Here is a 24,481-nt window from a genome sequence, read left to right as displayed (position 1 = left end):
TACTATGATCGCTCATTATATTGTTCGGTCATAGTGCAGTAATAATAATATGACCACCATAAGGTTGAGTCAGATAACAAAAATAACCACAATGACAATCCAATGAAGCTCACAAATTTTAAATAACTGACATTCTTAGTATCTGCTTTATCTTCCTCCAAAGGCATCTCTTCCTCCAAAGTCTTTTTTTTCTTCGAAGATGACAAAAATTGGTAGAAAAAACAATAAATACAAAAAAAAAAACAAGAAACCAAACAAAGTTGTTAACCAATGTACTATGACTGGCACACTAAGAGTCCGACAATTGTTCGGTCATAGTACTATGACCGACGATCATAAGTGTTAGAACTGATGACCGCCCATAAAAAAAGTACTATGACTGGCACACTAAGAGTTCAATAATTGTGTGGTCACATTACTATGACCTAGGGTCATAGTGCTATGACCGCAAGGCAGTCGCACTATGAGCCTGGCAATTGTACAGTCACAATACCATGACCAAGGGTCATAATACCATGACCGCAGGCTCATCAGTCAGACAATCGCACTATGCGCCTGCCAGCCTAATGGGCGGTCATAATGATTATGATCGTCGGTCATAATTACTATGACCACAAGATGTGCCTGTCTTATGACCGGTCATAATAAAATTACCAAGCGGTCATAATGATATGACCGGCCATCAGGCAGAGTCACATACCAAATAAGGAGCACAATGAGAATCCAATGACCCCCAAAAATTTCAAATAATTAACCTTATCTACTTTTATCTCATCCTCCAAAGCCTTTCTTTTCTTCTAAGATAACAGAAAATGGTAAAATGAAAAAAACAATAAATTTGTAAGAAAAAAACATAAACAAGAAAAGCCGACAAAGTTTTCACCTATCTCAGAATCCTTCATTGATCTCGTCTGTTTTGTGGCTGATTTCTTCGGCAAAGAAGGGGAGGTTTCCTTGGTTCGTTCTTCTCCGACGAAGAGGTTTAGACGTAGATTTCTCCGGTGAAGGTTTGTCGGTTCTCGTCGCGTGATTGTGTGGGTTCTCATTGTCGTGGGTTTTCGCTATCGTGGGTTCGTCGGTGCTCAAGATGGTAGACAGTGCTAGAAGGGACGGTGGTAGTCGTTGGGGTTTCTTAGTCTCTGTGCACACCCGCATTTGTTCTCCTCATCCTCTCTCTACTTTAAATATTTAAATTATAAAAACCTTCTTAATATATATTTAAGATTTTAAAACTGAAATAGACTTAAATAAAAACGGTCTGATTTCACTTTTAGTAACATATGACACGTTAATTACAAAAATATACAAAAATTATATTAAAGTTAATAATCATTTATTCAGAATTAATCTAAAAAGAAATTGAAGAACAAGCTCTAGGTAATTAATCCCACCACCACCGCCACCACCACGTGACTGGGATGGGAGACGTAGAACGCAATCAATGAGAAATCCTGGTGACACGTGGCGGGAAAAGCTATTCCGTAGTAAACGTGTAGGGCCACCAAAGATAATTCGCAGGACCTGCGCACTTGGTCGGTAGGTCCTTGCAAATCCTAGTAGATACGCATCACATCAAAATTCGTTCTACCGGCTCAACCCAAGCCAAGCCAAGCCGAAGCCAAGCCAGTCCATTACCTCCATCTGAGCCGCAATGTTTTCTTTTTCCCCCCCTTTTCACTAAGCTTTTTTGCTTTTAGCTGGAGCCAGCTAAGATCCATAACTAAGCACGGGGTAAAATCTATGAGTTGGCGTTAATAATTTTTTTTTTTTACGGCATTCCCCCCTCCCCTCAAAAAAAAAAAAAAAAAAAGAATTATGGTATTTATTTATTTTTTCGGACCTTTCAACAAAAGCACGGGAAAAAAACGAAAACTTGACTCAAAAGAAAAAAAAAAAAACCTTAAATGGCTATATATGGGTAAAAAAGAAAATGGCATGTTGTTTAACTCCGGACTATTCCTCATGAGAGGCACTAGTTTAAACGTCCAGCTTCTTGTCAAATATAATGCCATTTATTCCAACACCAAGATTTTGTTCTTATCTCCCACTATTATCCCATCCATTAAAAGTTAAGCTTTCAATTGGTAACGAGGCGCTTATTTATTTATTTATTTATTTTCAATAGACTATAGTTAAAAAGTATTATGATAATCGATCATAAAATGATATAGAGAAATTTGTTAAACTTTTACCTAAATAAATTTTGAGCTTAACATCTATACATGTGTAATTAAAAAAACAGCATTTCACTCGTAATCTTTAAATATATTCACTTATTTCGTATTGATTCTCGATATTCATTTTTAGAGATCTAATTAATTTGTAAAATATGTCATTTTCACACGTTTATTAATAAACTAAAATATAGCAAGTGGACGACACATTAGGGCTTTGAAATAAATAAAAAATAAAAATAAATTGATAAAGATGAAATAAAAAAGGGATATAGAGGCAAATGGACATTTTGTAAGGATTTTTTTTAAAAAAAAGAGTCAAAGTTTTATAAAATTAGTAAAATGACCGTTTATTTTAATAAATAAGTAGTCAATTGTTGATTAACTTAATAGTTAATCAGTAATTGACTAGTGGTTAATTAGTGTCAATCACTGATTGCTAACCTCAATCACTGATTCACTTAAATTTATCACTGATTAACTCAGTAATTTTTTAATGTTAATCAATATTAGTTAATAATTAGCCGAAATTAATTAGCAAAATGGTCCTTTCTTTTAATAAATAAATAGTCAATCACTGATTAACTTAATAGTTAATCAGTAATTGACTAGTGGTCAATTAGTGTCAATCACTAATTGACTAACCTCAATCACTGATTCACTTAAATTTATCACTGATTAACTCGGTAATTTTTCATTATTAATCAATATTAATTTATAATTAATTGAAATTAATTAATAATTAATCAATTTCAATCAATAAATTACATATTTATTAATAATAAATTATTAGTAAATTATGAAAATGAATAGGTTAATCAATAATTGAATGACCGACAATCAATCATTAATTGACTATTAAAAAAGGCTATTTTACTAAAATAAAAAAAATTATTAAAAAAGTTGTTAAAAGACATACATTTACCTAGTTTTCTCATAAAAAAAACCACATTGGAAGATCCACTTAAATATTTTTTTTTAAGATTTTTTAGATCTATTTATTTCATTTATTATATAGATCCTTTTTATTTAAAAATATACAGTTTATTAATATTAACATTTGAAAGTATATATTTTATAAATATCCTGAAAACTCTAAATATGAGTATATAGAGAAAATAATTGAAATAATAAACAAACCAAGAGAATAATTAGAGTATGCCTCGGCTTAACCAAACCAGCTTGGCTGAGTAAAAAGCATTATATATGGCTTGAAAAAATTCAAACCCAAGGAAGCCTCCCTCGGATGCAGAGAAAGAGGGAGAGAGAGAGAGAGAGAGAAAAGGGGGGGAAGACAGAGATCTTATCCGAAGAGGTTAGAGGTGGGTCCCACCCACAATGTGGATAAGGCTTACGGACCCAAAAAGTAAAAATGGGAATAATTTCCACGTAATCCCTCACCCGACACACCATCAAGTCTCTCCCTTCTGTTCCCTCAAACCGACCACTTTCCTCAACGTGTCATCATTCTAAACCATTCTTTTGTGATCCACGTGGAAGATCTTATTGACCTCCTCATTTTTTTGCTTCCGGGCACCTCGGGCAGGGCACGGGCAGCCCCTTCTCTCGGACTATGCTGTTGTGTTTCTAATCCGTATGTCGACTGAACACCTCTGCAACCCCTCAACCGTCGGATCTCCCCTTGATCAAATCTCGATCTTGCGTTACTGATTTTGGCTTTTCTTTTTTTGCTCATCAAAATATGATTTTGTTCCTATATTTTCAATTGCAATACGTTAGAATAAACTAGTATGAGAATTATTTTATAATACTTCGAATAATATGATAGCTTTTGTTTTTTTTTTTTTTAGAAAAGGGACTTATGGGTAGTTAGTTAGTTATTGCTAAAATTTAATATAAAAATAAAAAGTATTTTTTTATGAAAAATCTGTAGAATTTGATATACTTTTAAGGCATAGTTTTATTCAAACCTCATTATGTAGAATTCTTCCGAGTCCTTTATACTAGTAAGGAATTTTTTATTAAGAAAAATACACCAAATGGCATATTCTATAAGCATATAGCATATTATTTAAAAGTTGGTAAATAATAGTATGTTTTAATTTTAAATTTCAAAAACAAATACTCTTTTCCAAATTTACCCTTTCATTTTTGGGTTTTCACTTTTTTCTCTCTCAATAAAACTCAAATCTTTTTCTCTCTTCTAAATCATGAACCTCTAGATCTCTCTCTCTCCCGATTTTCCTCTCCCTCCTCTTTTTCTCTCTCCATCTCTCTCGCTCTTCTCATTGTCATCATAAACGACGCCAATCGGAGCTCGCCTTTGCAATTCTGGTTCACTTCAAGATATTGTCGTCTATCATCGAGAGCAGTAGATTTGTTGCAAATCAGATTCAGAGTTGTGAAGACTAGGGTCACGAATTGATGAATCTGTGAGTTTTTAGAGAATCGCAACAAGATTTTTCTAGATCTGTAAAGTTGCGTCGTCAGTGCTGAAGGATCTCATTGGAGATTGTCCACATCGGAGATTGCTCCGGGACCGTACGATTCGAGCCTTGGTCGGATATCACAAACTGTTGCGCAATTTTTGTGATGGAGGATGGACGGCGGCTGTTTTAGGTGCAGCGTGAGGCCATCGGTTGTAGCCATTATTGCCGGTTGAGGTAGTTCCTTTTTTCTGTTTTTGGCCAAGATCTATCGACGGCGAGACGTGCTTGATGGAGTCACGGGCCATGGAGAAAGATCCGGTGATGTCAAGACAAAGACGACTCGAGTTCTTTCTCAGAGATTTCCTTCTCGACCGTGGATTTGAGATCGTGGACGAGTAGATCCGAAGTTGGTTGTCAATTCTTTATGCAGGTTTATTCTCTGGCGATTTCAATCTTGGATAAGATTATGACATTTCTGGTTATGAAATTTGCAATTTTGTAAAATTTGATATTGTGATTTTATAAATATGATAAATATTATATTTACCAGTAAATGCTTCACTGAATCCAATTCTTGATCTAGTAAATATTGTATTTATCTGTAAATGTGAAATTTACTGGTAATAAGGTATTTACCAATCGCCGGAGTCGCTCGCTAAATTTTTAGATAAATATGGTAAATACTGTATTTACCAATAAATATGAGATTTACTATTAAATACAATATTTACCAGTCGTCGGAGCCGGTTGTCTAATTTTTAGATAAATGTGATAAATACAATATTTATCCATCGCCGGAGACGGTCATCAAAAAACGTTCACCGGCCGCCAGAGCCAGTCTTCGAAGCTAGTCATGGTGGACTTGACTATAGAGAAAGGAAGATAAGGAGGTAGAAAGGATATTTAGGGGTATTTTTTATTTTTAATAATATTTAAAACTTAAAATATCAAATTATGTTATAATCTACCATTTTAAAAAAATTTATTATAATTTACTTAACATCCTACTAAATATGTTATTTCATTCCTTATCCCTTTCATTATATCCTATCATTTTCTTCTTGTTTTTTTTTTTTTTGTCTAATATCATTTTTTCTTGATTAGAATTTAAAAGATTGCCATAAATAAATATAAACAAAACATCAAATTAAATTTTATAAAACTATCATATTTTTTTGATTTAAATGAACTTTCATCGAATCGTATGTTTGTTTCACACTTAAGTTGTGTATGTGAGAAAAAATATAGTCATAAAAAAGTTAAATTTAAATTTTTATGAGAAAGAATACTGTAGTAATAAGACTTGACTTGTGATTTACGGGTTCATTTAGTTCATTGATTCGAGTTTTTAATTTGAGTTGAGATGTGACTTTATATGAGAGCTTTTTACTGTAACAAAAAAATTAGATATGACTGTTTTTGAGAATTTTTTACTGTAACAAAACTCAAATTCTAAACTCGAATCGGTAAAATGAACGGAACCTTAGTTATAAAATGAAAAAGATCATAGAGTCCGTTTAGTTTGCTGATTCAAATTTTTAATTCGAGTTGAGATGTGACTTTATGTGATAATTTTTTTTCTATAATAAAAAAAATTAAATATAACTGTAAACTCAAATTCTAAATTTAAATCTGAACGATATTCTAATAATTTAAAATTGTCTTTTTTTTCCATTAGATAGATCAAAACTACATAATAATAATAATAATAATAATAATAATAAATGCAAGATAAAGGTAATAAAAATCCTCGTAAGATTTTTTTTTTTTTCATATTTATACTACAAAAGAAAATTCTATTCACACGCGTTTTTTTTGTTTTTTGTTTTTGTTTTCGTGTTTGTACGATGTGATGGAAAAGGAGGGTAACAATTTAAGTAGGATGTGACGTGAAGCAGCAGAAAACAGGACCTTTTTTGTGTTGAAAAGAATTTGGAAGCAACATTTGTACTAATATAAATTATATAATAGTGGGAAGTTATCAGGAAACGTTTCCATGGTTCAGTACAGTTTTTGGTGACCTGTTCTGGATAAGGCCATACCGTCTTTTCTTGTGCATTTCTTATTATTTATTAAATTATTTAATTACATTAATCTTTACTTAATGGAATTTATAAAATCCCATTACATAGAATTTAATTGTTTTCTTTGTTGTTTACCACTGACAAAAATATAATTAATAAATAAACCTAAAAATGGCTAATTAAAAAATAACAAAATGTTTATATATATAAGGCTGTCTTCACCAGCGCTATCCTCTCTTCTCTCTCTCTTTCCTTCTTCTTCTCTCTCTCTCTCTCTCTCTCTCTCTCTCTACATAGCTCTTGTTTGCTGAGAAGATCTGGTGGTCATCCATGGCCGTTTTCCACGCAAACTCCGTCAATTTCTAACTCTCTCATATCACTTACTCTCTCTGCTCTTTGTTACTTCTTCTGATCTTCTTCGCCGGAGATCTTCACGAACGGCTCTGATCAGGATCGGAATTTTTCACACAGAGTCATGTCGATCGCATTGGACAATAACCGCAGGATGGATATGAAGTCCTCGGGAATCATGCGCGGCTTAGTCTTCGATTCGCCGGTGGAAGGGAGGATCGCCGGCGCTGGTGATTCAGACACGGTTAAGGAATCGAACGCGTGCAATAATGAAACTTCGTCGGCGTCGGCGTCGGCGTCGGCGTCGGCGTCGTCTTCATCGATCGGGAAGAACAGCGATTTGTCGGTGAGATCGTCGTCGGACGGCGATGATTGCGAGGAGAATGAGGCTCAGAGCTCGTATAAAGGACCTTTGGAAATGATGGAAGCCTTGGAGGAGGTTTTGCCTATCAGGTAATTAATTTTCTTGATTCCTTCTAATTCTGCTTTCCTTTACCTTTTTTTCCCCCCTTGTAGTTTATAATTCTGTTTTGGTCGTTGCTGAGGCTTTGTATTGTTAATACTTTGAACCTGGTTCTTTTGAAAATGACTACATCTGAACTTGTTACTAGTACAGTTTGTTAGGCAATGAGATCTCAAACCAAAATGTGCAAGTTTAAGGGGTCCCATTTTTATTCCTTTTGCTCCGCATTTCGATCGGTCTGTTCCTTTAATTAGCATAATTAATTTTCGTAGATTTTTAGTGGGAAAAGAAAAAAAATGGATGTAGTTTGGATATTTGGTCAGTTAACAAAAACGTCTTAGATTGTGATTTTAGCGGATTCAAAGAGCACTTTGGCTGTTTGGGGATTTTGATTCCTTTGACGAAAAGAAGAGAGATACCGTTGTTATTTAAAAAGAACAAAAGAAAATGTTACTAAAAAGAAAGTGGAAAAATTGACAAACACTTCACATTCAGTGCACATATAATTGGTTTCCTATCTATTTTTTAGTGTAAAACAACACCATTTGCTATAACTCAACCAAATGATGAAAAGCTTGTAAACTATTGCAGAAGAGGCATCTCAAAATTCTACAACGGCAAATCCAAGTCATTCACGAGTCTAGGAGACGCTGCCTCCACTTCCTCCATTAAAGACATAACCAAACCAGAAAATGCCTATACCAGGAAGCGCAGGAACCTGATGGCTTTCAATCACGTTTGGGACAACAAGAACCGAAGCTTCCCGCTCAGAAGTAATGGAGGAGGGATTTCGAAACGACCCATCAGCTCGAGTCGGAGCTCACTGGCTTTGGCCATGGCAATGAGCAGCTCTGAAAGCAGTAGCAGCACCAGTGACGACTCCTCATCGAGATCCCCGCCTCCACTCCCGCCACTGCATCCACAAGCTAGGGCGTCGTTCCATGTGAAGTCTTCGACATCGCCTCCAAGACATTTCTGTGCATCAAGGTCCTTGTCCTTGGCTGACTTACAACAATGAGCCACTAATTCCACTGCCGCTAACACCCATGCGTTTTAACACTGTTTTTCCTCCCACCTTGTGTTTTGCCTCGGCAGAGTCTGTAAGTTAGTGTGGGAGATGGCATTTCTTATCTGCCTTTCAGTTCGCTTACTAGTTTTCCATGTTCAATGGAAGTTTAGTGCTTTCAAATCGTGTATATGCTTGATGCAAATGTGCTTAACATGTCTAATCCACTTTACAAGTCCGGCATGATCTTTTTCAGATGCAGAGGGTGAATAATATTTATATCACAAAAGTCCCAAAATATTAATGAAGGCTTTTTTTTTTTCTTTGCTCTGCATAATATTATGGGAGCAAAAATAAAAAAAATAAAAATAAAAAAACTTGATAATATGTGTTGATAAAACAAATGATATCAATAAGCCAATGTGTTGATAAAACTCAAAGCATAACTTGTCAATTACAACAAATATACAATAATGAACATATTTCCAGCCCTTTGCGTACAATGTACAAAACATGAAATATACAACACAGCGATAAAGTACTTGTCCTAATTCAAAAAGGCAACCTACATGATGAGCTTAATGAAAAAAGGAAGCTCTCCTCACTGGGAAAGGTTAAAAAAATTGAAAAAATGACTAGCCATTTCTAATGACTTACAACTAACTAGACCTACAAATGCAGATGAAGTACGTCCGTCAAGCATAACGAACCCCTCCATCTTTTCCCTCTCTTTTTTTTTTTTTTTTTTTTTTTTTTTCTTTCTCTCTCTCGAACTCATTCATCTTTTACTTGCAATAACATTTACCAAACTTGGTCGCCCCTCGTGACTCTGATGAAAGACGTTGAGACGGCCAGTTTTTCCACTTCGACTGGAAAACGGCCTGGTGTTCCCTTGCGGATATCAACTTCAAAAGGATACTAAAGTGAGAGATAGATACGTTATCCTGTACATTTAACACTACTAGCTTTAGGCAGAATTCCAGTGAAATTAAGGAAGCTTCTACTTTTGTTGCTGAACAAGGAACTGTGCACACGCGTACTCCAACAAGAAACTTGGTAGTTCAATATCTGAAGGATCTATGACAGGAATAGCCATATCAATATCTTCAGTGGAGAATGGAATGCTGCAATGAGAAAGACAACAGTTGGTAAGTTTTTGAGAACTATAATCTGCATAAGTAGGTCCTTGAACCTATATTTTAGGGGCTGATAAAAAATGTTTTATTAATTCTCTAACCATCTTCCTCTTCTTCTTTTTCCTTTTTTTTGTCTCCTTTTCAAATCACCATCGAATGCAACTTTTTAAGGTTTTATGCGGTTTCAATTAAGAGCCAACTCTTCAACAAGCCGCCACACAGGATTAAAAACTTTGAAACCATACTAGCAATACCATGCCAAATAATTAGAGCCAAGCAAATCACCTCAAATCATCATCAAGCAAGAATGAATTGGAGGTAAGATTGAGGTTGTCCTTGTTCAAAATTTCTCTCATTTGAGAAACCACCTGCCAACCAACCAATCTTCAGAAACCAAAGGGAAAATTCAATGACCAAAAACGCACCTAGTATTAATAACTGAAAATACAACATACCTCGTTTGACACGCTCTGAGTGCCGTATTTGTCATCCCAGTACATAGTACTTATTCGATAGATTTGCCGGATGGTCAATGCCTATAAAAGACCACCAAAATGAGTTTTAAAGTCGAAATTCACCGTTCTTTTTCTCACTAAAGGAGGAAAAAGTACAAACAGATGGGAAAGATGTAGAGATACCGGACAAAGATCCTGCTTAATCTCTTCTAGAGATTTCTTCTTCTTCTGGTGAATTACCTAAGTCAATTACATTACGCAGAAGACAGATCTTAACTAACCATAAACGGCTCTTTTGAAAACAAAAACAAAAATGACTTTAGTTTTATACCAGAAAACCAACAGCTTGCCTGATGTAGTTTAGCTCATGCCAAGAGGTTCCTGCAAACTACATCGCACAAAGATTCAAAGAGAGTATGCAAGGTTAGAATTTATTGGTGACATGCCAAGGGAAATCAATCTTACCTCCTCCTTTGCATTAACTATCCATTTCTCCAATTCTGCTAGACCAGATTTTACATATTCCCCATTTGAAAATGTGCAACATTCACGTCGCAGCAGCAGGCTACCAAAAAAAAAAGAAAGAAAGAAAAAAAGAAAATTCAACTCAGTACTGTCATTCTTACAACTGAAAAAACGACCAAATTAGAAATAGCATACAAAGATGATGAGCTCTTGCCTGTTGAACAATGATATGTTAATAAAAGAAAACACCTGGGTAATCAGCTTACGGATGAAAAAGGAAGGTACCTGAATAATGTAAATTTAGTCAGAAAAGGAGAAACTATAAAGAAAGACGATAAATAGGATCTTTCAACTTTGCAGTCAAGACCATAACGACTTCTTTCAACTAATCCCGGTTGGTCATCTATCAAGTGGCGCACTAAACAACTGCACCCTCTTTATCAGAATTCAAGCTTAGAAAACAATTGAATTAACAGACTGGTAATGTCTTTTTTCTCCGCGGAGTATTAGAACCTTTTAATTTTTTGGATTAGCTTTGGAAATCCCCCAACTTAAATAGTGGGATTGAATTTGGAACTGGGGGCACCCAGAGTTTAGATGCTTGAAAATGCAAAGACCAACAAAGCTCGGTGCATATCCAATAGACCGGGTTACGACAAGAATTCAAAAACTTGATATGATAAGATAATGGAGTTCCAAATTCTATAAAGGCCAAATGATACTCTCCAAATTTAACTAATTATGAAATGAAAAGTAAATCAATTTCAAGTTCTATCTTATTGTTTGTTGTTACTATTGACGGTTTTTGTTTCAAAAAAAAAAGTAAACAACCAAACAAAATACCGCAATTCATCCAAATATTTCACAAAAGAAAATAATAAATGATGAATTTATAACACAAGTATATAAAATGAAAAATGTTAAACGCTACGTACATGATTTCCGCGTAATTGACTCATAAGAGAGTCCAGAAACTTGATTATATTCTCCCACTGATTACCAGCCGTTTGTTGAGGAGCACCACTAGGCGATCTGGATGACTTTCCAACATGAACTCTTGAAGTTTTTGGTGCCTTTTAAAGTATCAAAAAAATATTACGATGTCAGTAAAATCCCATAGACAAACAAAACCAAACCGGTTAAAGGAGCACGCAATCAGACATTATCCTACTATTTCAAAGAGTGAAATAGTTTTCCAGAAGAACCCTAAAAGAAAACTGTTAGAATGTTTATGTGCACGCTTAATCATTAATTTAAAAAAAAAATACTTAAAGCTGGCACATAATCACATAATCTATAGCATCAGCATATCGGCCTGTATACGAAACTCAACCTGAATGCATAAGCCCAACAGCGGAGACAATTCTTTCTTCAAATTGTCACGAATTAAGCCAAAAATCTTCTCTACACAAGCAGTTAATTGTTGTTTGAATAGTATAGCTGGATATCTTGCTTCGACATGCGCTACACCATCTTCAAACCCAATATATTTGAAAGAAGATTTCAGCCCCTGAGGATGGAAGAAAAAACTAAAATCACGGGATCATATAAAGCTAACATGAAAATTTTGGTTAAAAAAACCTTCAGGTATATTTAGCCAAGAGTTGCAAATAACGCCAGAATTTTTAAAACAGAAATAGGAAACTAAAATCAACTGGGGAATGACAGACTAAACACAGATGACAACAATGGAAGATAATGCATATCTAAAAAGACCCAAAGTCAGTGAATTTTCTTTGTAGAAATTCTTCTTAAATATGATATAGTGGCTCGCAATTCCATTCTGATACAAAGCCAGACCGTCTTATTACCAGGCCAAGGAAGCAAGAATTTTAAGATTTAACAAAAATATATTACCCACAACAATGTAAGACAACTCCTTTCACGAACCACAGAGAGAGAGAATGCAACTTCTATTATATAAAGAAAATTCAACAATTACTGAAGTCCGGGTAACTTACATGCCCAATCCTGCCAGCCAACCCAGTGGACCCAGCAGAACGCTGAGGAGTTGTAGTCAGGAAACCATTTGATCTTAAATTCCTTTGAAGGAGGCATAGAAGTGCTGAGGCATTGGACAGCCAATATGGCAACGTAATGTTCTCATCACCAACCTGAAACAATATGACAGCATACTTTTTGATGTTCCATAATCACTACGCTATAATCCGCCAATTCTAAATTGAAGACCACAGCAGCATAGCTTAAACATTTTTTTCCCTTTTAATTCTTTTCCTAAAGTTAAAACTAGCTGTACCGCATAATTTAATGAAGAGGTAAAGTATCAGTTCAACAGCAAAAGAGAACACAGAACATATACCAGATCAGTTATTAAGAAGTGAGTACCTTCAGAACGTCATTTATTCCCTCAATTATATAGTCAAAAATGGCTGTTCGCTCAGACTCAAAAGCATGCCAATGAAGAAGACATTTGTATATAATACAAGCTGCCAACGGTTTGCCATCTTTAAACCCCAAATATTCCTTGATACACCTTGAAAGAAATTCATAGTTCTCCTGTACATGAAAATTGCATTTATGGTTTACACCATAGGATCAAAAATATATGGAGCGTTAGGGGGGGAAAAAAAGAACATGGCTGTCACATCTGAATCAGAAAATGTGCTCTTTATGATGATTTTACAGCCAATTTCAATAACACAGGTACATTTAAAATCCTTTTAGTAAAACAGAACAAAATAAAAAATAAAAAAACCTGATGCCTATCTGCTGCCAATTTTGATCGGCGTGATTCCGACAATGCAAGTGAAAACGGCACAACTTTTGTAGGTGTGGGTGTCTCCTGCGTCATTCATATACCACATAAGAGGAAAAGAGCAATTTGGAAATTATGCTCAAGAGTAATAAATGCAAAAAGATCGCGACTTACAAATACCAACTTCCGCTCAGTTTGGGCAAGAATAAGTGCACCGGAATTCTTCTGTTCCCGTTTAAAGAGGAGAAATTCACACATTCAATAAAATTCAAAACCCCATCTCCATATCAGAGAAAAAAAACAAAAAAAAAGAAATTATGTGTTCTCATGTGATCTTGATCGCAGCTTACCTCAGGCTGAGCCTTTGCAAAGCCTGGACGATTGCTTTTTGGAGACATGCTCAAGGCTTTTTGCCGCATAATATGATTCTCGTCTTCTAAGAGTGATACTTTCTCTTCAAGACTAACATCAAAAAACAGATAATTACTAAAACAGCTCTGGATCATAATGTATATCCAATCCTTTTCCTTTGAAATGCAAGTTTAAACGTATTTTACATGAAAAAATAAATTTAGACGGACAAACATGAGCAATGAAATTGGGACTACTTTAAACACAATTGCAACAATGCAAAATAACTTATGCATTTCAAACCACACCCTTGTTTGTACTATGATAATGATATACGACACCAAATAGTTGACTGAACACAAATTTCTAGCACACATAGATGAATAAGAAAGGATATCTTTATCTAATATAACTGATAAATCTCCAAATAATACAAGAAAACTTAACAACGATGGTACTCGAGAGACCACCAACTCTCTCCAGGAAACTCTAACTGCTAACGAAATTCCAACAACCACTAACAAACTACTAATTCCCTTGACCCCTTTTGTAATTTTTCTCTTCTATTAATCCAAGTTTCCAGTTTCTTATGAAAAAAGCCACTAATTCCCTTGACAAACTAACAAGTCAAATCAATAGTATCAATGATCACGAAGTGAGATCTTCCCACTTTAGCCAAAAGAGGGAAAAAAAAAGGTGAAATCTTTTAAGGGGAAAAACATAATTTAATCATTTAGTAAAACAATACCTTTTTACATTGTGCTTAAGCTGGGAACACTTTTCTTCAAATTCCCTCAACTTCTCAATCATTTCATTACTGTTCTTTTGCACCTTGAGAAGCTCAGTCTCCAGATCCGAGTTCTTCTTTTCTAGAGTTTTCAAAGAACTCTGGACATAAAAAGAAACAAAATAACAATGTTCATAAAAAGCAATCGGCAGATTTCATAGCCACAAACATGGTAAGTTTGAGTCTCAAACTATTTCCCTGAAAGACATGTAAATGATCGTGGAAAAATTCTCAGATGAACAAGCCATAACGAAGTACTGGCCTTGAATTAATTCACAAGTTTCAGTTCAAGCATACATCTACTGCCAACTTTATCTGTGTTTTGACACTAGTTCTAGATGAATATGATAGGAGTTCCCACTTTCTTTGATTATTTTATGTTGGAAAGATAGGAGATGAAAATCTTGTTTGTTGAATCTGGCATGTCCTTAGTTCTTTGTACATTTCTTTTTCTTTTTATTTTCATTTGGCTTAGAGGATATCTTATCCTTTATTACCTAAAATAAAACTAACGTGAAAAGAACAACTTAAATAACACTAACCCTCAATAACGCATTTTCCTTTCTCAGTTCAGCCATTGCTATGAGTTCTCTTTCCATAGCAGATTTCTCCTTCAAAGACAATTCTAATTGATTTTGGAGCACTGCGTTCTTATTACACTCATTGATTGTCGCCAATTTTGCTGCATCTAACTCAAGGTTCAATGATTCCAACATCTTTTGAAGTTTTGAAATCTCTCCTGACTTGGCCTCTTCATTAGAAACCTGTGCCCGTAACAATCACCCAAAAAAAGCTTGAAGCATTAATGAGGACTACAGGATTGCCTTTTATGTTGAATCCAGTTAAAATGAAAGAGAACTATGGAACACCCAACACTCTGATCAAAAGTAGAAAATGCATGTGTTCATCATGTGGTAGCTGAAGGCAGTCGTGGATAAAACACCAAAATGCATTTAACATAAACAATGGCCAAATACAATTTTTAACAGGTCTCACGAGAAACCAATATATGACAGCAACGCAAAGTACTACCAAAAAATGAAATACAATACCCGCAATCTTTTCTCTAGATGCAACCGCCAAGTCAGATCTTCCAGCTGCTTCTCAAGTTTTGTCTTAGCTAAACGCAAGGCACCAGCTTCATTTGCCTCCTAAAAAAGATGGATATCAACGTAAGAAACCTTTTATTGTGAGGTAGTACCTAACAAGAAAAAGACATTTTTTTTTCTTTTTACCTTTCTAAGCTTTCGGAGCTCTCTTTTCGCCAATTTTCGCCTCCAAAGACATTGTATTGCTATAATTGAATTTTGGTCATGGCGGAAAGATGATCGAACCTTGCACATCCTCCACCGAGCCTACACATATTATATCATGTCAAAAGAGAGACAACTGGTGATGTACCATAAAGTCATCAGCAGAAAAGCCTATTAACCATGTAAAATATTTACCTGGATTAAAGTAGCAGCTTTATGCTTTTTCCCATGTAAAAATCTCTGGCGAGTTGCGAAACTGCGAATGCAGGACTGTATGGTAACAGCAGCTAAATAGAGTTGCAAATATGCCCGCCTCAAAAGCCACCTTCGGACACGTTTCTGTATTAATAGAGCAGCTGCTTCCTCTCGCTTTACAATGTACATCTTTCGTGCAAGGCATCCTGCAACATGAAAACTGTCAAGAATTAAACCAAATCAAAATAAACAAGGCTCTACAGAAGGATAATTGCATTACTGGCGTGCTTTAAGGTAGCCTGAGGATAACCACATTGACCTCTATTGACGAGGTCCATCTAACTGTTTAAAATCATTGACCTCTAGAGAAGTATTTGAAAAGAATGATAAAATCACCAACTAATAGCATCAGGATTATCGGAGCAAAAATAGCATCAGGATTAGTTCGACTCCTGCCCGAGCTCTAACAACCTTTCCCCCAAGAAAAGGCCCAATACTCGTGCAGGCTCTACATGTCCTATCACCAAGAAGTTCTTATTTTATTCTCTGACCATTCTACTAACGGTACCAAAATTCCCAAAGAGCATGTGAAAAAGAAAGTGAAAAAGAAAGAATGACGGTGATAATTGATGCAAGCGTATATGTGTAAATGAGCGAATGATGACAACAAATGCAGCGACGTAATTACACATTTTCTAGCCTGCATCAAACAAACGAACAAGAATTTTGTTGTTCCACTCCTGGGACCCAAGATTACAGCGTGACAATAAAGGGACACAACAAAATGACAAGCAAAAAGGACACGAGGAAGAAACTTGAAGAAAGAAAACAAGGAAGGACATAAGAAACAAAATGAATTCTGATAAAATTCCAGTAGAAGCGAAAGAACCTCTGCAGTAAGCTTGGAGTACAAAAGCAGCGGCCTTATTTGAAATAAAATCTCTGCGAGCAATAAACGTTCGTAATCGACGTTGAACAAGCTTTGCAGCACTGTCTAAAACCTCAGCTCGACGGGAATCCAAAACACCAATTTGCCCAGCCCTAAGAAAAACCTTGGTCCTACCCAACTGCAACAGTAGAGAAGAATAATAACTAAAACAATCCACAAATACAATAAACTGAAGGACAATATGTAATGAATCAGATAGACTACACCTTGATGAAAAAAAGGACATCCATCCACACACATTACGCAACTAAAAGAAACAAACCTGAAAGTTATCAAGATTTAACTTCTTCAGAATTTTCTCTGCGATGGCTTTTTCATCATAACTACATGTATACAAAAACAACAAGTAACAACATTAGCAAGCACGAGGTTTGACATTGAAAGGGGTACCAAAGAAGTTAGTCATCTGGACAAAATAATTGCTCGTACTATCATAATGTACATATGCAGCAAAACTGAACAAAAAAACAATGAAGCCAATAAAACTAGCTGCAGCATCTTTAAAAAAATGTAAAAGAGACTCCCATGATTTAAGATCTTCAACAAAGCATTCACAAACCCACCTTCCATCCATGAACTCTGGAGCCAATATCCCAAATCGATCCACAAATTCTGAATATGTCTTTCGTGTGGGATAACCAGCTAAACTTATCCGAACAGCCTCTAAAACACCCTAAACCAAAGCAATTTAAAGATAATAAATTATATCAATAGGAAATCGTGAGAAAGTAAACACTGACGCAGTTACTAGAGGGGAATCGGATAGTTTGTAATTAAACATGTAACCAATCATCATTTTTTTGTTGTAAACTCAAGCAACTTTCCACTTCGACGCACTCCATTCCATCCCCAAAAAAATTCCCAACTTTTTGAAACTCCGGTTCCTTTTATGTGTTTTACAAATTGAAAGTATATGACACTTCACCACTCTAAAGCAAAACCCATGCAAGTAAAAGAAGCCTGCATGTCATTAAATTTCCCATAACGGGGGTGGTTGACATTTTTGAAAAAGCTAAATCCGAGCTTCACTGTGGCTTCGACTAACAAAGAATTTCCCCTTTCGCTGATAATTCTAAATTGGATGGAAGTTATAGGAAGATAATGCCATTTAGGTTTTTATTCTTTGCTTGCAGAGCTCATTCTTGTCTGCCTCTGCTTCAATTGATTGTTTTGAGGATATCTCACCATTTTCCTTGTATTTGATTTAGTTATCAGTGAAAGGATTTTTTCTTATTAAAACCAAAAAAAAAAACAACAACAGCAGCAGCTAAATTCCCATGACAAAGAGAGTGCTACTGACCCCACAGCGCAGCTGATGTAGGATACTCAGGTTCTCAAACTTTTGTGGTCGATTCAAGGAGTTTGGTTTCACACAACGTATATAATGTGGCTGTGTTGAGCTGAGTGTCTCCATCAACGATTGAAGTTGGTGCTGCAAGCAGATACAGGAAAACGAAAAGTTCTCTTAAATCCTATTTTCACCCAAAAAATAAGAAAGAAAGAAAACCTATACAGAATAGTCATGCAATTCACCAACCATTTTGTAGTTTCCTATTTGAAAACAGGTAAAACAAAAAATAATCATCACTATTACTATCTTTTTAAGTTCACTAATTGGACAAAGACAAGTAGATATGACTAAGAAGCCATGCAAACAAACGAAAAGTATGGGTTTCAACAAGTCATTGTAGAACAGAATAGCAAAGTAATTGTCCTGTTCAAGAAAACAGTGAAAAAAACTCAGGGAATATTATGGTTCTCCCAAATATTACAGGATAAAAGGAGTTAACTCTTCTTTTCGTAAGACTGCATTAAAAATCATTTTCTATTATTATTCAAAGCTCTCTCTTAAGATCTCGCCGTGATAATAAAAATAAACATAAAAGACACTATAGATCGACTTCATCCCTCACTATCCCTTTTGTCATCCTTATCAGAAGACATGTTAGTAATCAATTAACTTACAAAAAGGACCACAATTTTATTAAGAATGCAAAAATCATTTACCTTAAATCTTGAGGACACAGAAGAAAATTTGTATGATGATCTCAAAGATTCTTCCGGTAGTGAGGGGAAAAGACCAGCGATAAGGGGGCATTTAGAAGAAGACAACAGATTGCAGTGCTCTACCACAACATAATCACGATTTTTATCTAAAAAGGTATCTGTGTGATAAGTAACCTACAAAAGAGTAATACACAAAAGAGTTATTATTAATATTTTCAACATCAGCGGAAAGCACTTGAAAATATGTTGGGATATATAACGTGCCTTTCCAGCATAATGAGAAATGGTAAAGTCCGTTTCTGAAAATTTTGCCTTTTCCAACCTTGGATGAGAGCGAAAATGCTGAAACAACTTGGTTGAAAAGGTTTCATGTGTCGATCTTGGGAACATGCTGCAAAAGTAAGAAAATCAGGATAAGGATAAATTGCAAGCAATCATCATTTAAAATAACACGCACCAATTTATATTGAAGAACTCAAACTGTACCAAGCTTCATCCAAGAGACCAATTATGCCCATAGGTTTCTGCAAATGACATTTATTATAGCATAAGGTCCAACAGCAAACTGACAATAGAAAAGTGTGTATCAATCAAAATTCTTAACATTCTAAACATTTTGCACTGGGACTCTAAAATACTGAAGATGTTTTTTATAAGAAAAATATTGAGTTCCTCAACTACAGTAGTCATGTGCCTTTCAGTGTTCTAGCTACAAGCTTAAATTTACAAACAGTACGATGGTGAAGAGGAAAAAGATCAACTCCCAAGGTGAGAAAGAAGGATAACAGTGGATTGTGTATTATGATTACAGCTATCCCACAGAATTTGGTCGAAAAAATATTCAGTTAATGAACAAAACCTTCTCAATTAAATCAAGAACATCTTGATTATCTATAAACTCAATGTAGCTCCAATTGATTTCCTCTTTGCTGTATTCATCCTGCTCCATCTTGAATACATGCTGGAAATATAGAAAAGAATAAGATAGCATAACAATATCTTAACAGATTTATACTAGAAGATGAGTATATCATACCTCATTAAAGTGTTGCTGAAGTTTTTCATTAGCAAAGTTGATGCAAAATTGCTCAAAACTGAGAAACAGAAGAAGAAAAATCGATATAAGGATAAAGCATGACAGCAAGCAAGCCAAATTCTATCTCTCAGAATAATCAAAGGGGAAAAAACTGAGACAAAGCCTTCACCAACAAACCAATGAAAATGATAATTTAGTAAAGGTTAGCAGTGAAAATCATTGACTACAATGGATAATGCAGGCTGAGAAGTGCAGAGACCTTCTGAAACAAGCAGTTAGGCAACCTTTACAGTTGAGCACATGAGTAGACTAGACATGACATGCAGAACACAATCCTTTTGTGGTTCTAGTACGAAATTCATATTCATGTTTTGCCAAGGCATGCCGTCTTCTATTGCTATTCTTCTCATATGTAACATTTTAAAGTGTTTTATTTGTATCAAAGAAAACCAACACTTATATCTCAGAATCATCCCAAAAACAGTCGAAAGAAAATCGTGTCAAATGACATGATAGCTCAACCTCTACACATATATAGAATATAAATACTTACAGGAACAAACATCTCTTAAACAAAATTAAATTAAATTTTATAAAAATCATGAAATGTAGCCAAAACTTACCTATTATCCTTAAAACACTCAAAACCATAAATGTCCAAGACTCCAATTTGTACTCGGGAATTCAAATCTTGCCCAACCGACCGATTAATTTTATCAACCAGCCTGGGAAAAAAAATAAAAAAACGAAGAATATTACCTAAATCTCCGCATAAAAAAACATGCAAATGATTCTTTTGCAAAGGGTTCAACCATATACCAGTCGAATAATCGAGCATAAACAGTTTTGGCAAGTGCATCTCTACCAGCAACAGCAGCATTACAATCAAGAGCTTTAACAATACTTCCTTCACGGGTTTGAATTGAACGAGTACATAGTGTTGCTAGCAAGAGCTCTGCATCACACCTGACCAAAGAAATAAGCAATTAGTCAAGGTAAATTAGGACCATACTATTATCATCAGCGACTTGGTTCAGACTTTTCTCATTCCAAATTTTAATTGATAATCACTTCTCAATGTACTTGAAAATAAATTTCAGTGATTTCACGTTTCTCATCAAAATTCAGTTATATTGCAGTTGGAGATTTAACATTACAAAAATCATATCCAAGTACGAATAGTTACGAACTAAAAATACTGATTAATCACTTACATGAAAAGACTAGCAGCCAGCTGCAGATGAAAGGTTGATTTTTTATCCTTTAAGACTGAAGAATCATGCTCTTTCCCAGGAGAAAATTCAATGTTACCAAGATGCAGAATTCCAGCCAAAGTGCGAAAGATGGCTTCCTAATCACAGGGAAATAGGATTAAAAAGAATCATTTTTTAAAGTAGAACCCATATTCCATTGCATTGTATAGTACAAGAAATCTGCAACTGTAATGAAATATCATATTGCACAAATTTTTAAAACCTGGTCTTCACGACTAATGCCAACAATATCCATTGCCCTTCTAGTCTTAATATACTCCTCTGCACTGCTTACTCCATCTAGTTCATAGGTCTTACTTTGATTTAAGTAATGGAAATGACTTGGATGACCTATCTCATATTTTTCTGCATCCTGGACATAAGGAAACCCCAAGAAATGTCAATTGGCTTGAACAACCCAGATATATGTGAACCATAAATTATATACATGCACTTGCACATATGAAAACATGCAAAACTTAAGACCACTCATTACTTAAAACATTGTGACTCAAAATGCCATAGACTGTTAAGCAGATGCATACAGACCTAATCCTACAAAAAAAAAAAAAAAAACCCACACAAACATGCATCATTAGACATGACCTTGTGCAGTGACAAGCTGATGCACATAGATAGACAACACCACTTACACAATTACAGTTAATATTGATGCGCTACAGGCTAGCAATGAATACACGCGTGCATGATCAAAACAGATATTTCATAACGAACGAAAAGGAAAATAGAAGCATGGATTCATCTGCCCATAAATCAAGTTACATTCGATCCTTTCACATAATGAGACACAAACAGACTAGAACAGTATGTATCTGCATAGACAGAGATGTGTGTGTGTGTGTGTGTGTGTGTGTGGAGACACAGAGAGAGAAAGAGAAAGCACCCTTCCAGATGCACACAACTGATAGAAGCAGTGATAATTCCTTTCAGGATCTGTTATCTGTACGACACGGGATCGTTCTAATAGGTATGTTCTAATTGCAGCACCTGATATTCTACCATTCGCATCAAACTGGATTTCAACAAACTTTCCAAAACGACTGCACATGGAAACATGAAAGTGAGAACAACAGCAATTTAGACCAAAATAAGCAAAGAACAATTTAGCAGAGATCTAGCAAGCAAACCAAGGGGCTAATGGCAAACCTTGAGTTGTCATTTCTTACAGTCCTTGCATTACCAAATGCCTCCAAAAGTGGATTTGACTGAAGATACAAAAAAAAAAAAATGAAAATACATAAATCAATAAAACCAAAACTAAGGAAGCACCAATGACATACTGATAAGACTAGAATATAAATATGGAAAATCTTCCCATTACGAGATCAACCAGTTCACAAGTTTCAATTCAATCTAGAATGCAACGATCAGGTCAAAGAAAATGAATATACTTGATGAAGCGGACACCAATGACATAACTGATAAGACTAGAATATAAATACAGAAAATCTTCCCATTACGAGAACAACAAGTTCACAAGTTTCAATTCAATCTGGAATGAAACAATCATATGAAAGAAAATTAATATACTTGATGAAGCAGACCTAAGTGCCAATGTTCCAACAAATATCTCATCCTTTAAGTTGTGATTATCTAGCTTGCTTGCTGAAAACTTATGTTTTTTTATTTAGAAACTTTGGGATCTCTCTTCTACTGACTAATAATAATTGACCTGAATCTTTTCAAACTGTTGGGACACAAGAAGTGGATTAAGTTGGGAATAACTTACTTCAAGAACTTGCTGCTCGACAGTTCTGTCATCACCAGCAGCTCGGCCTCCTACATAAGTAAGATACTGCATGATCAGTTTTGTAGTCTCAGTTTTGCCAGCCCCACTTTCTCCACTGACCAGTATAGATTGGCTTCGATCGTCATTCATCATTGCCCTGGATTACAAAATCAAGTGTAAATTGTGCTTCTTGGAATAGCCATATATAGCAAAGGACGTCATTCAGCTTGAAATTGAGTAACATTTAAATTTGACAGACCTATACGACGCATCAGCTACGGCAAAGACATGAGGACTCAGCTCGCCAAATGGAGCTCCCTTATACTGCTCCATCATGTGCACATTGTATAGATGAGGAAGCTTTGTGAATGGATTTACAGCAATCAAAATACTTCCTGTGTATGTCTACCAAAGACAAATAATTCACGCTAACATCATTACAAACCCCATAAAATTAACATGAGGCGACAATTAAAAAAAAACATACAGTAATGATAAATGTCACGGACAAAAGTGAATATAAGGCTCGCAAAGAAAAAGCAATCTCAAAAGAAAACTATACCTTTTATGAACGTAAGTTAAAATTGCAGTTTGGTTTAAAGGCATCACAAGTAAGAACCAACAGAATAAATATGCAGCAGCAAAGCTATTCATTAACTCATCGCAGAGTAGAAGAGATTTTGACAAAAGAATGTTCAAACATCGAACTCGTACTCCTAAGAGTTCGTTCATCTTGAAAGAACTTCAAATTCACTGAATCTCAACTGTTTTTCGATGGAAACTCAATCTCAACCGTTAAAGGAGACCATAAATAGCTCATAATTCGCCCCCACTAACAACCAGTGGAATACCATCACAGTGTTAAATGTGTTCTCCAGATTCATTCACAGAAATAAGCCAGGGGAGACTTCCCTAATGCGGGCCAATGGCAAGTCAATGACTAAACAACTTTCCAAACATCATTTCACATAATCTAACAACAACAGAGCATTAATGGCATTGCCGATTAGAAGTTTAGAACACAGAATAAACGCAAATAAAAAATTACTAACATAAATGTCATTGAGGGCGTATCTCCTTTGAAGGTTGTAAAGAACTCCAGGCTCATTCAAATACGTCAATTTCGTCATGTCGTCAACTCCGCCGTGCTCTTCCTCATCCGCATCCCGCGGAAACAGCTTCTCCGGGGAAGCCAAAACCTACGAACAATCCCACCACGAACCAAAAGAATTTCAAACAAAAGAAATTTGCTTTCCGCGCAGAAACAGCGAGAATTCGAAAACAGAAAGGGAGTGATAACTGATAACCCATTAATCCATCTCCAACCTTCTTTCCCGAAACCGTGAGGACCTGGACTTGCTTGCCGACATAGTCGAAGACTTCCGCGGCTGTCCAAGCCATATCCCTGTCATCGACCCAAACCTTGGAGCCTTTACGGACGCTCATCTTCGGTTCCTGAGTGGAAAAATCAAATTGAAGAAGAAAGGACAACAGAAGAAAACCCCTAGAATCGCGAACCAGAAACGAAGAAATGAAGAAGTGAAATTGAAATTTGAAACCCTAGGGGAAGGTGGAGAATTGCAGAGAGAGACAAAAGAAGAGAGAGAGAGAGAGAGACTTACGGGCATGACCTTTCTGTGGGTGAAATTTTGGGTTCCCGCCCTAACAGGTGTTTAGACTAAAAAAAAAAAAAAAACAAAAGGAAGCTTCTCTCTCTTCT

General features: G+C 35.5%; 2 protein-coding genes across 2 annotated transcripts; one reads left to right on the top strand and one right to left on the bottom strand.

The window, feature by feature from the left end:
- The first annotated feature begins 6,821 nt into the window (after positions 1-6,821).
- On the top strand, positions 6,822-8,733 carry LOC21401576 (vitellogenin-2). Its single transcript, XM_010100075.2, has 2 exons — positions 6,822-7,392; positions 7,994-8,733. Exons 1-2 carry the CDS (start codon positions 7,064-7,066, stop codon positions 8,418-8,420), a joined length of 756 nt encoding a protein of 251 aa, XP_010098377.1. The 5' UTR covers positions 6,822-7,063; the 3' UTR covers positions 8,421-8,733.
- A 54-nt stretch (positions 8,734-8,787) lies between these two features.
- On the bottom strand, positions 8,788-24,415 carry LOC21401575 (myosin-15). Its single transcript, XM_024166939.1, has 39 exons — positions 24,384-24,415; positions 24,088-24,216; positions 23,814-23,960; positions 23,021-23,166; positions 22,762-22,918; positions 22,179-22,237; positions 21,916-22,072; positions 21,235-21,384; positions 20,973-21,109; positions 20,578-20,724; positions 20,382-20,483; positions 19,759-19,816; positions 19,582-19,683; positions 19,209-19,246; positions 18,987-19,113; positions 18,723-18,896; positions 18,016-18,147; positions 17,279-17,388; positions 16,978-17,038; positions 16,656-16,833; positions 15,767-15,972; positions 15,554-15,673; positions 15,371-15,469; positions 14,861-15,082; positions 14,280-14,419; positions 13,531-13,642; positions 13,355-13,405; positions 13,181-13,267; positions 12,811-12,981; positions 12,426-12,578; positions 11,798-11,974; positions 11,400-11,537; positions 10,679-10,749; positions 10,465-10,564; positions 10,331-10,387; positions 10,183-10,239; positions 10,000-10,080; positions 9,830-9,912; positions 8,788-9,532 (listed from the first exon to the last, which is right to left on the bottom strand). The coding sequence occupies exons 1-39, from the start codon at positions 24,387-24,389 to the stop codon at positions 9,409-9,411; spliced, it is 4,566 nt and encodes a 1,521-aa protein (XP_024022707.1). The 5' UTR covers positions 24,390-24,415; the 3' UTR covers positions 8,788-9,408.
- Between the last annotated feature and the right edge of the window lie 66 nt (positions 24,416-24,481).

This window comes from Morus notabilis, unplaced genomic scaffold, assembly GCF_000414095.1.
Source record: "Morus notabilis unplaced genomic scaffold, ASM41409v2 Scaffold348, whole genome shotgun sequence".
Lineage (NCBI taxonomy): Eukaryota > Viridiplantae > Streptophyta > Magnoliopsida > Rosales > Moraceae > Morus > Morus notabilis.
The sequence above is the reverse complement of the archived record's forward strand: the minus strand, read 5'-3'. Positions and strand labels throughout refer to the sequence as shown.